This window comes from Magnolia sinica, chromosome 11 (assembly GCF_029962835.1).
Source record: "Magnolia sinica isolate HGM2019 chromosome 11, MsV1, whole genome shotgun sequence".
Classification (NCBI taxonomy): Eukaryota; Viridiplantae; Streptophyta; class Magnoliopsida; order Magnoliales; family Magnoliaceae; genus Magnolia; species Magnolia sinica.
This window is the reverse complement of record NC_080583.1, coordinates 28446132-28461093: the sequence shown is the minus strand read 5'-3', so window position 1 is coordinate 28461093 and position 14962 is coordinate 28446132. Positions and strand designations below refer to the sequence as shown.

The following is a 14962-nucleotide window of genomic DNA, read 5'->3' as shown; positions in this document are numbered from 1 at the left end:
TCGGTCAACCCTGGCAGGAGGACCCTGATGCGACTCATCGAGGACGAGACAATGTATACATATTCGTCAAGGATAGTAAAAAAATAATCCTTGCCCCTATGACACTAGATAACCACCCTGAAGCCTCTAAAGTGGAGGGGAGTTTCCTTTTGACCATTCAGGATTTCATAAAGGAATCCAAGGAAACTGACGAGGTATTCGCTGTAGTGGTGAAGGGCGAGGAATCGAAACCCTCAAACATTTCTCTAAGTTTAAGACTATTGTTAAACGAATTCAAAGAAGTTTGGCCCGAAGATTTACTTGATGGATTGCTCCCCATGAGGAACATCTAGCATCACATAGATCTCGTCCTTGGGGCTAGCCTGACCAACCGCCCTCATTATCGGATGAGTCCGAACGAGTGTGAGATACTTCAAGGGCAAGTAGAAGAATTGATCCGTAAAGGTCTCCTGAAAGAGAGCATTAGCCCATGTGTCATACCAGCATTATTAATGCCAAAAAAAGATAGAAGCTGGTGCATGTGTGTCGACAGTTGGGCAATCAACAAAATTACCATCAAATATCGATTCCCAATACCACAGCTGGATGACATGCTCAATATGCTAGAAGGGGCCAAGGTGTTTTCTAAACTAGACTTAAGGAGCGGGTACCATCAGATTCATATTCGACCCGTTGATGAGTGGAAAACGACATTCAAAACCAAGGGTTGTTTGAGTGGTTGGTCATGCCCTTCGGCCTATCGAACACGCCAAGTACTTTTATGCGTTTGATGAATAAAGTTCTAAAACCGTTCACTGGCCGATTTGTGGTAGTATAGTTTGATAACGTACTGATATATAGCCAGGATGAGATGGAGCATAGGAAACATTCTGGTAGGTGCTGCAGGTCCTACAAATTAACAAGTTGTACCTCAACTTGAAGAAGTGTAGTTTTTTAACAGACAACCTGCTGTTTCTAGGATTTGTTGTAACATCCATGGGCATCCGTGTGGACGATGAAAAGGTGCGAGCCATTAGGGAATGACCGATCCCGACAAACATTCATGAGGTGAGGAGTTTTCACGGGTTGACGACTTTCTATTATCGATTCATGCGAAATTTTAGTATAATAGTCGTGCCTATTACAGATTGCATGAAAAAAGGACCGTTTCAGTGGACCGATGAAGCTAACAAGAGTTTTCATGAGATCAAGCATCGTTTGTCCACAATACCGGTCTTGGTGCTTCCTAATTTCGACAAGCTGTTTGAGGTTGAGTGTGATGCTTCATACGTCGGAATTGGAAGAGTCTTATCACAGGAAGGCAGGCCGGTAGCCTTCTACAGTGAGAAGCTCAGTGAAGCCCGAAAGAAGTGGTCGACGTATGTGCTTGAGTTGTATGCAGTTGTTCAGGCGCTGCGACATTGGCGGCATTATCTGATTCAAAGAGAGTTTGTTCTGTACTTGAGTTGTATGCAGTTGTTTAGGCGCTGCGACATTGGCAGCATTATCTGATTCAAAGAGAGTTTGTTCTGTACACTGACCATTAAGCATTAAAGCTTATTAATAGTCAGACTACCGTGAATCGTGTGCATGCTAAGATGGGTTGTGTTTTTACAAGAATTCACGTTCGTTCCGAAGCATAAGTTAAGGCAGCAGATAAGGTGGGTGATGCACTTAGTCGTCGTGTATTACTACTTGTTACGATGAGCAACGAGGTGGTCGGCTTCGACTATCTCAAGGAGCTGCATGCCGAGGACGAGGACTTCAAAGATTCTTGGATAAAGTGTTAAGAAGGTCACCCCAGTGACCTTCATATACATAACGGTTTCTTCTTCAAAGGGAATCGATCGTGCATCCCCCAAAGTTCTCTGAGAGAACAAATTATTGAGGAGTTACATGAAGGTGGCCTCGGTGGAGACCTTCAGCGAGCCAAGACGCGAGCTCTGATTCAAAGAGAGTTTGTTCTGTACACTGACCATCAAGCATTAAAGTTTATTAATAGTCAGACTAACGTGAATCGTGTGCATGCTAAGATGGGTTGTGTTTTTACAAGAATTCACGTTCGTTCCGAAGCATAAGTCAAAGCAGCAGAATAAGGTGGCTGATGCACTTAGTCGTTGTGTATTACTACTTGTTACGATGAGCAATGAGGTGGTCGGCTTCGACTGTCTCAAGGAGCTGCATGCCGAGGACGAGGACTCATATACATAACGGTTTCCTCTTCAAAGGGAATCGATCGTGCATCCCCCAAAGTTCTCTGAGAGAACAAATTATTGAGGAGTTACATGAAGGTGGCCTCGGTGGACAACTTCGGCGAGCCAAGACGCGAGTTCTTGTGGAAGAGCGGTATTATTGGTCGCAATTGGTACGTGATGTGGAAAAAACCATACAACGTTGTCATATTTGTTAAACCTCCAAGGGGCAATCATAGAATATGGGCTTCTACACCCCGACTTGTGCCTAACGGTCCTTGAGAGGATTTATCCATGGACTTCGTGCTTGGTCTCCCACGAACACAATGCGGTATGGATTCAGTGTTTGTGGTTGTAAATCGTTTCTTCAAGATGACGCACTTTATCACATGCAAGAAGACCCTCGATGCAACTCACGTAGCGAATCTATTCTTCAGGGAGGTTGTACAACTACACGGGGTCCCTAAGACCATTACTTCTGATCATGACACGAAGTTCATTAGCCACTTTTGGCGGACTTTGTGGACTCGTTTCGATACACAACTTCAATTCAGCAGCGCCTACCACCCACAGATTGACGGGTAGACCGAGGTTGTGAATTGCACGTTGGGAAACCTCCTTCGTTGTATTTCAGGAGAAAAATCGAAGTAGTGCGATTTGGCCTTGTCTCAAGCAGAGTTTGCATTCAGCAACATGGTGAACCGCTCGACAGGAAAATCACCGTTCTAGATTATCTACGGACAAGTGCCTCGCCACACACTTGACTTGGTCCCTCTGCCCAAGCTCCCAGGCATGAGCATTGTAGCAGAACATATGACAGACATAATTATGGGCATCTATGCGGAAGTGTAGACCAAGCTACATGCCTCGAACGCGAAGTACAAGGAACAAGCAGACAAGCATCGGCGACAAAAAGTGTTTGAGGTGGGCGACCGCGTTATGGTCCATCTGCGCAAAGAGAGATTTCCAACCGAGACGTACAACAAGTTGAAGAATCAGAAGATTAGACCCGTCCCAATCATCCGAAAGATCAATGACAACGCTTATTTTGTTAATCTTCCAGATGACATGACGATCTCACGGACTTTCAATGTCGCGGACCCGACCGAGTATCATGAACCAGAGCAGAATGAGAACTCGAGGACGAGTTCTTTTGAAGTGGAGGGGACTGATGTAGAGCGGGTCACGGACAATTTCATGGCCAAGATGGATCGGAAAAGGCTCGGTTGACGACAGAAGTGATCCAGACCATTGGAACTTAGATCGGGCGTATCTCACAATTCGGAATGAGTTTTCGGGCGTAAAATATATGATTTTGGGGTAGAACGAGCTACTTTAGCCAACCAACCTAGCTACGCCAGGTTGCGCAAGTCGGATTTGCGAAATGCTCCTGGATTGACGGTCGTTTCCTTATTTTAATTCCATTTTTACTATAAATAGTAAGTTTTAGTTTGATTATAACTCTTCATCTGTTGGGCTTTAGGAGTTGCGCCCAACGCGAAAAGAGCTTAGAAAAGTTAGGAGAACAGCTTGGTGAAGCCAAATAGGACACTTACTATTTTTGGCCGAAAACCTTGCGCACTAGTAGACATCACGACCGTCTATAAATAGTAAGTTTACTATTTATAGTAAGTTGCGAATTCTAGGAGTTTTAGTTGTAGTTTGCTTCTGATTTCTCTCACATTGCTTGGTATCCCTAGTTAAAGGGTTGTGAACTCGTTTATTTCATTCATTAATCAATTTCGAATTTTATAGAATTTATTTTCTATTTTGCTTGCTTTCTTTCTCGTGGATTCGAGAAGCCTCTGTGAGGAGTCCAGAGAAGTTCCGTGGATTCGGAACAGTTATCCTCTTGAGGGAGACGGTGCTCGACCGCGTCACGTTCATCCCTGCATCAGCTTTTAGGATCCCAGCCATTAGGATCCCCCCTCCCCCCCACCCCCCCCCATTAGAACCTTGAAAGCCATTTCCCTAGGAGAGCTGAATTCATCACCTTAAGATATCTTATTCCCAAGCCCTCGTTGTTTTTAGACATGCATACATCTTCCCGTATAACTAAGTGATGCTTGCCTTTTTCCTCCCTCTCCTTAGAAAATCCCTTTGAAGTTTTCGAGTCTCTCAATGATAGAGGAGGGCATTTGAATAGGGACATAAAGTAGACATGCAAGTCAGAGGGCACTGCTTTAATTGAATTTGATTCTCCCTCCCAAGGATAATTATTTGCTTTTGCACGCAGATGTACACTTCTCCATTCTTTCAACAGTAGGTTCGCATAAGCTTTTTCTCAATCGGCAATTTCTCAAGGCAATGAGCCATCCATAAAAAAAAGAAGAAGGCATCCATAAAACAACATACTTACTGGGCTGATAAGATCAAAAACACATCATGTCAAAGAACAGCTGATGGAAGTTTAATAAGCATTTCTTAGATTCAAATGATGTTTGTTCCCACCAGCTGGATATGTGGTTTATAATCAATTTTTTATTTTTTATATTGTCAAGCAACAGCTGATGGAAGTTTAATAGTGCAAAATTACATCTTTGGTTTCTTTTTAAATTTTATTATAGGTCATCAATTTTATATCTTTATCTTGCATATTTAATCTTACACCTTGGTTTTTCCTGAACCAGCATTATGGTTCAAATTTGGTTTATGGATTGGAGGGGATCAGTTGAACTGGGTGTCAAATCTGATTTAGCTTAGCTTGCTTAAGGTCGAATAGGGGCCTGGCCCTGGTATTGCCTTTTGATGGTTGGTAGGCAGTAGGGTTTTCACCATTGATAACCTTTAGAAAGAGCATGTGGTTATTTCAATTGTGTGCATTATGTGCGTTCATGATGCGGAGACAATGACCATTTAGGACAACCGAATTACGATTCCGTGGGTTTCAAATTGCTCATGAAACAATTATGAAGATAATCTAGACAATGAAATAGGCTTCATCATGAAAGCTAGTCTTCATTGAAAATTAACCATGCGTAGTTCAAGGTGAGTACTTTGATATAAGAATTTTCGAACTTTTAGATCTGAATATCTTTTCCCTTTACAAGTTCAATATAATGTAAATTTTGCCCTCCTATTTAGGGCGTTTTAGATGCTCAATTGATTGGATGGAGTTGCAATAAATCAAGTGAATAAAATTAAATGACTGAATTGAGGTGTTACCATTTCATGAGGACTAAACCTAAATTGCTATTCTATGTGTTTCAAATTGCACTTGAAACAATTACGAAGGCAATTAGAGGGCTAGTCCTTTGGTGTGAATTGAAATAGCCCAGTCCCCAATCGGTCATTTCTGCTTTGGAGAATTGGGTTATTGCAAGTGAAAGAAACTCTGAGAAGGATTAAAATAGGAAAGGCCCTCAGACTAGATGGTATGCCAATAGAGTTTTGGAAGTGTATAGGGGATATTGGGTAATTTTGGTTGACAAAGTTGTTCAAGAAGATTGCATGACAGAAGAAAATGCCACATGAATGGAGGAAAAGTAACTATGGCACCTATTTATAAGAAAGGAGACACAGAGCTGCAGTAACTATCATGGGATTAAACTTATGAGTCATACCATTCAGCTTTGGGAAGGAGTGATTGAGTCAAGATGAAGGCATGAGATGAATGTATTAGAAAGTCAGTTTGGTTTCATGCTAGGGAGGTCTACCAATTTGATGGATAAATATAGGGAGAGGAGGAATGATCTTTACATGGTATTTATTGACGAAGAGAAAACTTATGATAAGGTTTCTGGAGAGTTAGTCTAGTGGGTGTTGGGAAATAAAGGAGTTTCAAGAGGCATGATTGAGGATATGTATGAGGGAGTAGTAACAAATTTGAGGATCACTAGTGGAGAGACGAGTGAGCTCCTAATTATTGTAGGCTTGCACTAAGGATCAACATTAATTCCATGCCTTTTCGCATTGGTTGTGGATGAGCTAACAAGACATTTGCAGGAAGACATCCCGTGGTGTATGTTGTTTATAGATGACATAGTTTTTATTGGCAAGATTTATGGAAGGCATAAAAACAAAGCTAGATTTATGGAGGGGTACTTTAGAATCTAAAGGATTTAAAATTAGTCGGACTAAATAGAGTATATGGGGTGCAATTTTATTAACAATGTGAGTGAAAACAAGGAATTAGTTTATCTTTAAATAAAAATTGAAGTTTCCCAAAATGACCACATTTGATACCTTGGGTTAATAATTCATGAGAGTGGGGAGATTGAGAAGGATGTCACCCATAGAAATTCAAGCTGGTTGGAAGAAATGGAGATGCGCCTCTCGAGTTTTATGTGATTGTCATTTACCACTCAAATTGAAAGGTAAATTTTATATGATAGCTATAAGACCCGCCATGCTTTTATGGGACATAATGTTGGGTTGTTAAGGAACAAAAGCTTCATAGGATGAGTGTGGCTGAAATGGGGATGTTGAAATGGATGAGTGGCAAGACAAGGAAAGACAATTAGAAATGAATGCATTTGACAGAACTTTGGAGTAGCATCAATAGGTAATAAGTTGAAGGAAAGTAGACTTAGATGGTTTGCTCATGTGCAGCGGAGGCCAAGAACTGTGTCGGTTAGGAGTGAGTTGGTACGAGTTGCTCTGAAGGGCATGGGAAAGGCCCAAAAGGGCGTGGGTGGAGGTAGTAAGAAAAGACTTAATGAACAATTTGTTTCAATAGAGCACCAAAACACCCTTAGGGCCTGTTTGGATGCACCATCAAAATGGTGGTTCTTAGAAACAAGGGTTCCTGCAAAAGTTGATTTTCTGAAAACCAATCGGATTGATTTCTGCTGATTAGGCTTTTTTTAGTGCATTTTCAATGAGTGGGGAATGCGAAAGTGCCTCCAAATACACAACACAAAAAGGTATTGCTCAAAATGGCATTTAGGTGTCAAACGGCCTTCTGAGGGTGCGTCCAAACTGGCCCTTATGGAACTCACAAACAACTGTCACTAATTTAGACTGTTGCATGGCAGTAACTTTACCTATTTGATATGATGGTGCAAGCAGATTTGCCAGGATAAATGTGATGCATGTTTGTTATAGGAAGGAACTTCTCAAATATTTATGATATGGTGTTTCAGTCTTGCATTCATTCTTTTCGTGAAACAACGCTTCTTACATGTGTTTGCATGTGGTCAATGCAGATGTCCTATCTGGAAGAATGGTCTCTTTTTGACAGAGACCATTCTAGTTCTTTATCAGAAGCAATCGAAGCTCTGAAGGCCAGCACTCTCCGCCTTCCAGTCACTGGTGGAGCAAGGGTAGATGCTGTTTTTATCTTTTACAAATGTGTGGTGGTATTTCAGAATTTTAGTATGATTTAAACCAGGGTTCTTGATAAAACTTTTATTTTGCTCTCTTCGAGCAGGCAGACATCCAAAAGGTGAAGGATGCTGTTGGTTCAGCAGTTGATGTGATGCAGGCCATGGGATCCTCCATATGCTCTTTACTGTCAAAGGTAAAGTCATCAGCATTTAAAACTTGTATTAATTGCATTTCCGCCTTGCATATTTTAGTTCTGTGGTCCTCTTGTTCCTCCATTTTTCTTTATTCTTGCAAACCTTGTAATCTTAGTTATGTCAAAAGGACATTGTATTTACACCCTCTTTTTGATGCATGTGCACCCTTTTCTCCTTTTGGGTTGCATTTTTCTTTATTATTTATAAAAACTATGATACAAAGGTCAGAAAAGAGAATGCATAAAAAGCATAAGGTGTAAATATCTACAAAAAGTGGAAGAAAGGTGTGTTTGCAGGAGAACATAATGCATGATTATAATTTCCCTGATTCAAATATCATTTTTAGTTGTCATGTCTGCTAGCTATTGCATTGCATTTTTTTTTTCTTATTCATAAATCCATTAGTACCTGGTCATTTGCGAAATAGCAGACGACTGACACAATTATCAGTTGCCGCAAGTGATTAGTTTCCTGCTAGAATGCATGACCTTGGATATCTTAAAGTAACAATAGCCAGTTTAGCATTCCTATGAGCTATCTTATAGATTTTATTTTTTTATTTTTAATGGTAACGACAACAGTTATTGAACCAAGGTCAACTATAACCCACCAACCATACCCAGGCTTTCTATATGCGTCGTCGAATGGGTGTCAACTATATTATTCCTCTTGTGGTTCAAAAAAGAATACAGGGGATATCCAGCTAGGGGAACGAATGTGATTAAATACCTCAGTAGTCCCAGCCGTAAATGATGGATACTAGGCGCTGTGCGTATCGACCTGTGCAGTGCTGTATTGTTTTTTGAACTGCAAGATGAATAATATAGTCGACACCTATTTGACAGCGCATATAGAAAACCTGGGTATGGGTGGTGGGTTGATATTTGCACAATATGGCATATTACGCCAATAATTTTCTTCCAAGCAGTTGATATCGTTGTTATTATTTTTCTTGTGTCACAAATCACCTACATGTACATTGGTGTTACTTATGATGGCGAAAGGGTCCTGAGCCTCAGCAAACATACAGGTTTCTTTTGGTTTTCATTTTCTAGAACTGATCACCTGCAAATGGTTGATGGTACAACCCAATTTTTATGCCTTCTGAATTGTTTTTTTGATTTTTATCCTTGAAAATAATGGATATTTTCAAGGGCAAAATGTTTGTAAAAATGGGTTGTTTGTTAAATTAACCTACAGCCGGTCATAGGTTATCCTTTTCATTTAGATACATGTAGAGCAATGTTGTAAATAGTGAATATTGTGTAGTATAACATTCACCCCTTTGAAGCACGAGGCATAAGCTACGTAGTGTGTAACATAAACGACATGCTACTTCTAGATTTTTAATTATGGTTGTGCTTGGTTGGTGCAACCAAACATAGCCTTAAAAAAAAGGCCAAAGATTAAGTATAAAGATAAAGAAATAGCAATGGAATTGATTTAGTACTGTTACCCATATAACTGAAATCACTAAAAATATTCAGTATTTTTTATTAAAAATAAAACATGTAACAAATCATTGAAAACATTACTTGATTTTTAATGTTTTAGCGAAAAATAATTTGTAGTGGAAGCTTCGCTGTGTGTCGCGTTTGCTAATTAGTGTGTACCATAGGCTACATGTGACTTAAGCTATTTTCACGAGCCATGTGCCGTGAAGGCAAAGCTACACTATGTAGTGTAAGCTACGTGCTACATGACGTAAGCTGTTTAAAACACTGATGTGGAGTTGATGGTTTGGTGATACAGAATGATCAGATGGGTCCCACCATAGATGTTGGATGCCTAAAAAATCTCCCCAAAGGGAAGATCCCAAGGATGCAATCAGTGGCTTGCAAACAGTCAGTTAAGGGGGCGAAAAAAAAAAAACCGTCCACATTTGATGACGATGGCTGAAGATAAATTGGAGATTTTCGGGCATCCACATCCGCAGTGGGGCCCATCAAACCAATGGTCTGGATCTGGATAACTGAACCATAGTTACAACATGTGCATAGCCAAATGTAATAGAGAACTGTACATTTGCTGAGGCCTAAGATCTTATAGTTCCACTTTATGACACATGCTGTAAACATGTGGAGTTTACATTGATCCGTATGACAGCACTTGATGTCGTACACTTTAAATAAATTGTCCACGGATGATAACTATTTATAGTTGTGGATTTTGGAAAGTAGTTTTCTCAAAATGCTATTAAGGCACATAAAAACTCCTAAGATATAAAATGGTTGGGACACTTGAGTCATTGCTATTCAAGGATTTATAGTTTAGTATCATGGACGGCCAATGTTGTGAGTCCACTAGTTGACTTATTATGCTGAAAGCACAGGTATGCAATAATAAGATTGTAAAGTGGATTTTTTTTTTTTGGTAAAGCTGCCACATAAACTCAAAAGTACTCGAATGTTGGCCACACTAAAACCTCAAGCTATCAAATCACATGGATCTGTTGAAGAACTGCTTCATTCCCCATTCAAGTTCTGTAGATGGGGCTGAGATTTCTAGGACTACCTACATACCTTAATCAGAGAGCCACTTGATCAAATGAAATTGGGCTAAACCAGATTGAATGTCAGTGCGTGCATACCATGGTCTCAAATATCATTCAGTATGACTCAATATTGACTGAGTCATATAGGTTTTGGTGGGGAACAGTCTGATTTGGACCACCTATATGTTAAAATTGGGTGACTCAGTTCGAATCATTCTGAATTGGGTGACTCAGATCCTTATTTGCACGATCCTTCTAACCTGGTGATGTTCATGCTTCGAATCGCGCTTCAGAGACACTTCCACTCCTGCTTACTAGCAGTTATACTCGATCACATCTTGAAACAGATGCTTCCTCACTCATGCACCTGAATCTGTTGCCTTGTCACTATTTGCTTCGTGAAATTATAGTCAGATTTATTTGGATGAGTCAGACCAATACAGACTTGAGTTGGGGCCAAGGTGGACTGGTCTTATTTCTACTTTTATGTTTCATGCAGGCGATTCATCTGGAATCAGGTGAGTTGTATCTGTATCAGCAGTATGACTTGGTCCATACGCAGGATGAGTCGCTTATGGGAGGGTGTGTGGGGAATATGGATAGAATAAAGTTGAATATTTGGAAGTTTTCCTTAAGATTTTATATTTTTCCCGTCCAAATCAGCCTTCAAAATCCTAGTTGTAGTCGAGCGTATGGGGAAAGTTCTTTTTCCTCATTTTAATGGGACAAGGGAAAGAAACCCCCCCTTTTCCTCATTTTAAGAAAGCAAGATAGATTTGGAACTGAACTATTTCGTTGTCCTTGCAAAAGGAAGATCACCAAGATGGTCGGGAAGTTCTTTTCAAATCTAGGGGGAGGATTCTGTAGAAGATGGTGCCATTAACAATTATGCGGGGAATTTGGAGGGAATGGGATTAGATGGGTCTTCGAGAATGAAGTGTAAAAGGAACACAGAACAATAGGAAGCAAGCTAATGCATTGACCGCTCGTCATGAAAGAGTTTTTGGGAGTCGAATTAGTTAAAAACTTGGATGTAATTGATAGTTTTCTAAAGGAAGTTGAAGCACATAAGGAAGTAAAAGGAACAAACAATGTGCATTGATTTTTTAATGGTTACTTTGAAGAAAACTCAAATTCAGGTCCTTCTTGATTTGGATTTCTGTGGAATGATGGGGAGGTATCAATAAGGCATTTCCAGTCAGATGGAAATAAGGGACTGTTTGGATACAACCTCCGCAAAAGGGAGTTTCTTGCAAAAGTTGAGTGTGTACTTGAAACAAACCACAATCAGATTGGTTTTTGTCGACTCAGCTTTTAGTGTCTATTTCATTGAGTTGAGGATGAGATGGGGTTTGCTAAAGTGAATCCAAACACAACACGCTCTGGGGTTTGGCTCAAATTGGCTCGTCAAACATCCATTTTGAGGTTGTGTCCAAATGGGCCCTGAAAGTATCAAATCAAGTGGAAGTTAGCACTTTAAGGGAATGAGAATGCCGTTTTTCAGGATTAATGAAGTGCATGGCATCACAAAATGTGGATCCATGTAAATTGTCATTCATCATCTATGAAATTCGAGGAAAATGAGGTCTTCTACTGGTGCCCTTGCTGAAGGAGTGTGCGTCAAGATTTTGGCTTTTACATTGGTTCCTTGGTGCCTCCTCTTTGCCTATTCATTTTGTTGATGTGTCTGTGAAACTGGTTTTGATTGTGTGTTGATTGAATGAATCTGTGACTTTGGACTTTTTTCTTTTAATCTGAGAGTTGTTTGATTTCATTTTCCTCATCTTTATGCCCTTTTGCTCAAGTTCTAAGACCATCTTTTTATCTACAGCTGGAGGGGATGAACTCCTTGGTGACTGAACTTGCCAGTGTGGCTGCACAAGAGCGTGCTCTGCTGGATCAATGCAAAAATCTCTTGTCAACAATATCAGCAATGCAGGTAACAGCAACTGACTGCCTCTTTTAGGTTCCCTTTGGATGTACACCGAATCATCACTGGATCAGATACACATGGTGATTCAGATATACACCCATTCTGTTGAGTAATGCTAAGGCTAGGCATGCTAGGGTGGTACATGTCTAAGAGATCCAAGCTGTTGCCCAGGTGGGCCCCACTGCATGTACCATGGCCCAAAAATCAGCCAAGTCTCCGGTCATTAGATAGGCCACAAGCCTACATCGACCATTGGTCAGTATCTTTTAACAGCCCATTTTTTTTCACATGCTTGTGGCCCAAATGACAACCAGACTGGCCTACTTATGTGTTATGGACATACAGTTTGGCCTGCCTGATGAACACCCCAGATCTCACCCACTTTGGCCAATGTCAGGAGAGTACGATTCAGAATACGACTTGCAAGTAGCCATGCATTTCTCTTTTGGGTTTTCTAACTGAAAATAAAAACAAAAAAGCCAAGTCTTTCAATTTGTCCTCAAACACCCAAAACTACTCTTATTTGTTCTTCAAACTTCTGAAAGCAGGTAGAAGAGTGCAGCCTGCGGACTCATCTATTACAGCTGAAACGTGTACCAAACCTGACGCAACCCTAGTACAGATCTTTGTGACTACTACCATTTCTAAATGCTAACATCACGCCGTTTTTTCTAACCCGAGAAGGGGATCGGAGGTAATAAGGAAGTATGTTCGGCCGTGGAATGCGAAGCTAATCATTATTTTGGCCTCTTGGAATCGGAGGGGTGGGCCCGGCCGTATCATGTATTTTTGTATGCATAGATTACAGGAATGGCCTTTTACTTCTGATGAATTGTATTGGGTGTATACAAGCGCATTTTGTGAAAGGAAAGCCGGTGTATATATATGTGATGTTTTCAAGCTACCCTCTTTGTGGGTAAGCTTGCTATTTGCAAAATTCATGAGCTTCTTTGGTAAAATGGTGTTTGCTAATGATGCGTATTTATTTTTATACGAGTCGGGCCACTTGTTGGGTAATCCAAACTGTTCATCGTATGGGACATAGATGGAGGAAGCCCATAAAGCTTTCCTGGACAGGAAGATCTCCACCCTGTTACTTCCACATAGCCATCTATTTGTAGGCAATTTATTGAATTGCATCTTTAATATCTTCGAGGCATTCCCTACATGGCAGGGTCCAAAAAAGACGCAACTGTTTGGATTGACAAATCATGTATTCTGGCCATCAACTAGCTAGATGTGTGCCATTCCTGTCTTTCATTGCCTGTGATTTGATATCCATTGCTATCAAGCTAAACACGATTGTCATTATCTGTCATTATCTACTCCTGACACAACATAGAACATGGTAAGCGGAGCTGTTGAACTGTTGAAGTAGTGTATGCTTCCAAGACCCGTGTTGTGTCGGTAAGATTCAATATAGGTTCATCTTCATCAGGGAAGGAGTTGAGATTGGTTCATCTTATCAGGGAAGGAGTTGAGATTGTGAGGATGTTAATTCGGTGGTTCGTTTGAATACTGCTTGTTTTTCCATATGCGAACCTTGTGTCCATTGTCTTAGAGATCTGATTCTGAAACCAAAGTTTTATAGGGAGACATGAGCTCTTCCAACCGGCCTAACGTGAAACATGTTCTCTTGGGCTAGAATACCATTGGTAGATCTCAAATTCCGACAGTTTCCCCGGCAATTGAAAGTGACTTTCAGGTGGTTTATCATTCTTGGTAGCACTGATTTAATCGGAGAAAAACTCCTAGCAGATGATCAGGCATTATCTTTCCACGCAGCCAATTTGTCTAGGAAACGATCGGTCTGGCAATCAGATTTGCTAAGTTTTCAATTGTTTATGGGGCCTCTCAAGTAGTGATTGTCCATTGTCCAATACCCAAAGTCTGGAAAATGGATTATGGGATTCAAGGGGGTAGTTTACAGAGAAGGCAATGAATTTTCTAGCTCAGCTTCTTAGCAATATATCTCAAGAGTGTTAAAAGATGTTCAGGGATGGAAACTTACAAGAAAATCAGGATATCATCTGCAAATATAAGATGTGAGATCTTGGGCACCGGATGAATTGCTCTCATTGGATTGAATAATCTGATTTCTGCTGAATGGTGGTTGAAAGGTTGAAAGTGCCTTGCACATTGTATAAATAAATATGGAAATAGAGGGTCACCTTTTCTAAGCCACATGAGGGGTCCCATTCATCATGATTGGAAATGATGTGGTTGAGTTACATTCTCTACTAATATAATTAACTTAGGATGAAATCAAAATTTTTGAAGAATAAATCTTTGAAAGTGTCATTCCACCCACTTATATGTTTTTTCAATATGGAGACAGACACTAGAAGTTGATGTGCAATAAGAATATTGTCATGGATGTCTTGATTAGGGCTGTCAATGGACCAGGGTGGCCCATTGGGCTCTGGGCTTGGCCCACTTCGGCCTGACCTTGGGCTGGCATATGTGACTTGGGGCCATGCTTGGGCCTAAAAGTAAAGCCCATTTGTTTAATGGGGCGGGTTTGGGCTATGCATAAAGGCCGGTGTGCACAGCCTAACCCATTTATTGTTTTCAAAGATACTCAAAAGCTCCACGTCCTTTTCTTATATATATATATATATATATATATATATATATATATATATATATATATATAGGAAACGCTCACCTGCGAACCAGTTTGACATACGAACTTTTTTGAGAACCCATCATACGTTATATGAATCCAAAATCTGAATCGTTCATGTGAAGCAGCACCTCGTGAAACCCCCTGGGACCAAGTTTTACTTTGATCTAAAACTTTGATGGGCCATGAAAAATTAAAACAGTTTCCTCCCTTGATTTGAATTTCTCTTTGCTATGGCCCACCAGAATTTTAGATTAGGGTGAAAATTTTTCACAT

General features: G+C 40.4%; 1 protein-coding gene across 1 annotated transcript in view; it reads left to right on the top strand.

Annotated features, from left to right (window-relative positions):
- Nucleotides 1-13019, top strand: part of LOC131218988 (QWRF motif-containing protein 2-like) — an 82025-nt gene extending 69006 nt beyond the window's left edge. The window contains exons 4-7 of the mRNA XM_058213925.1: nt 7319-7435; nt 7543-7632; nt 11959-12066; nt 12609-13019. Coding sequence (XP_058069908.1) covers nt 7319-7435; nt 7543-7632; nt 11959-12066; nt 12609-12677 — 384 coding nt within the window. The 3' untranslated portion in view covers nt 12678-13019. The remainder of the gene's footprint in view (nt 1-7318; nt 7436-7542; nt 7633-11958; nt 12067-12608) is intronic.
- The last annotated feature ends 1943 nt before the right edge of the window (nt 13020-14962 follow it).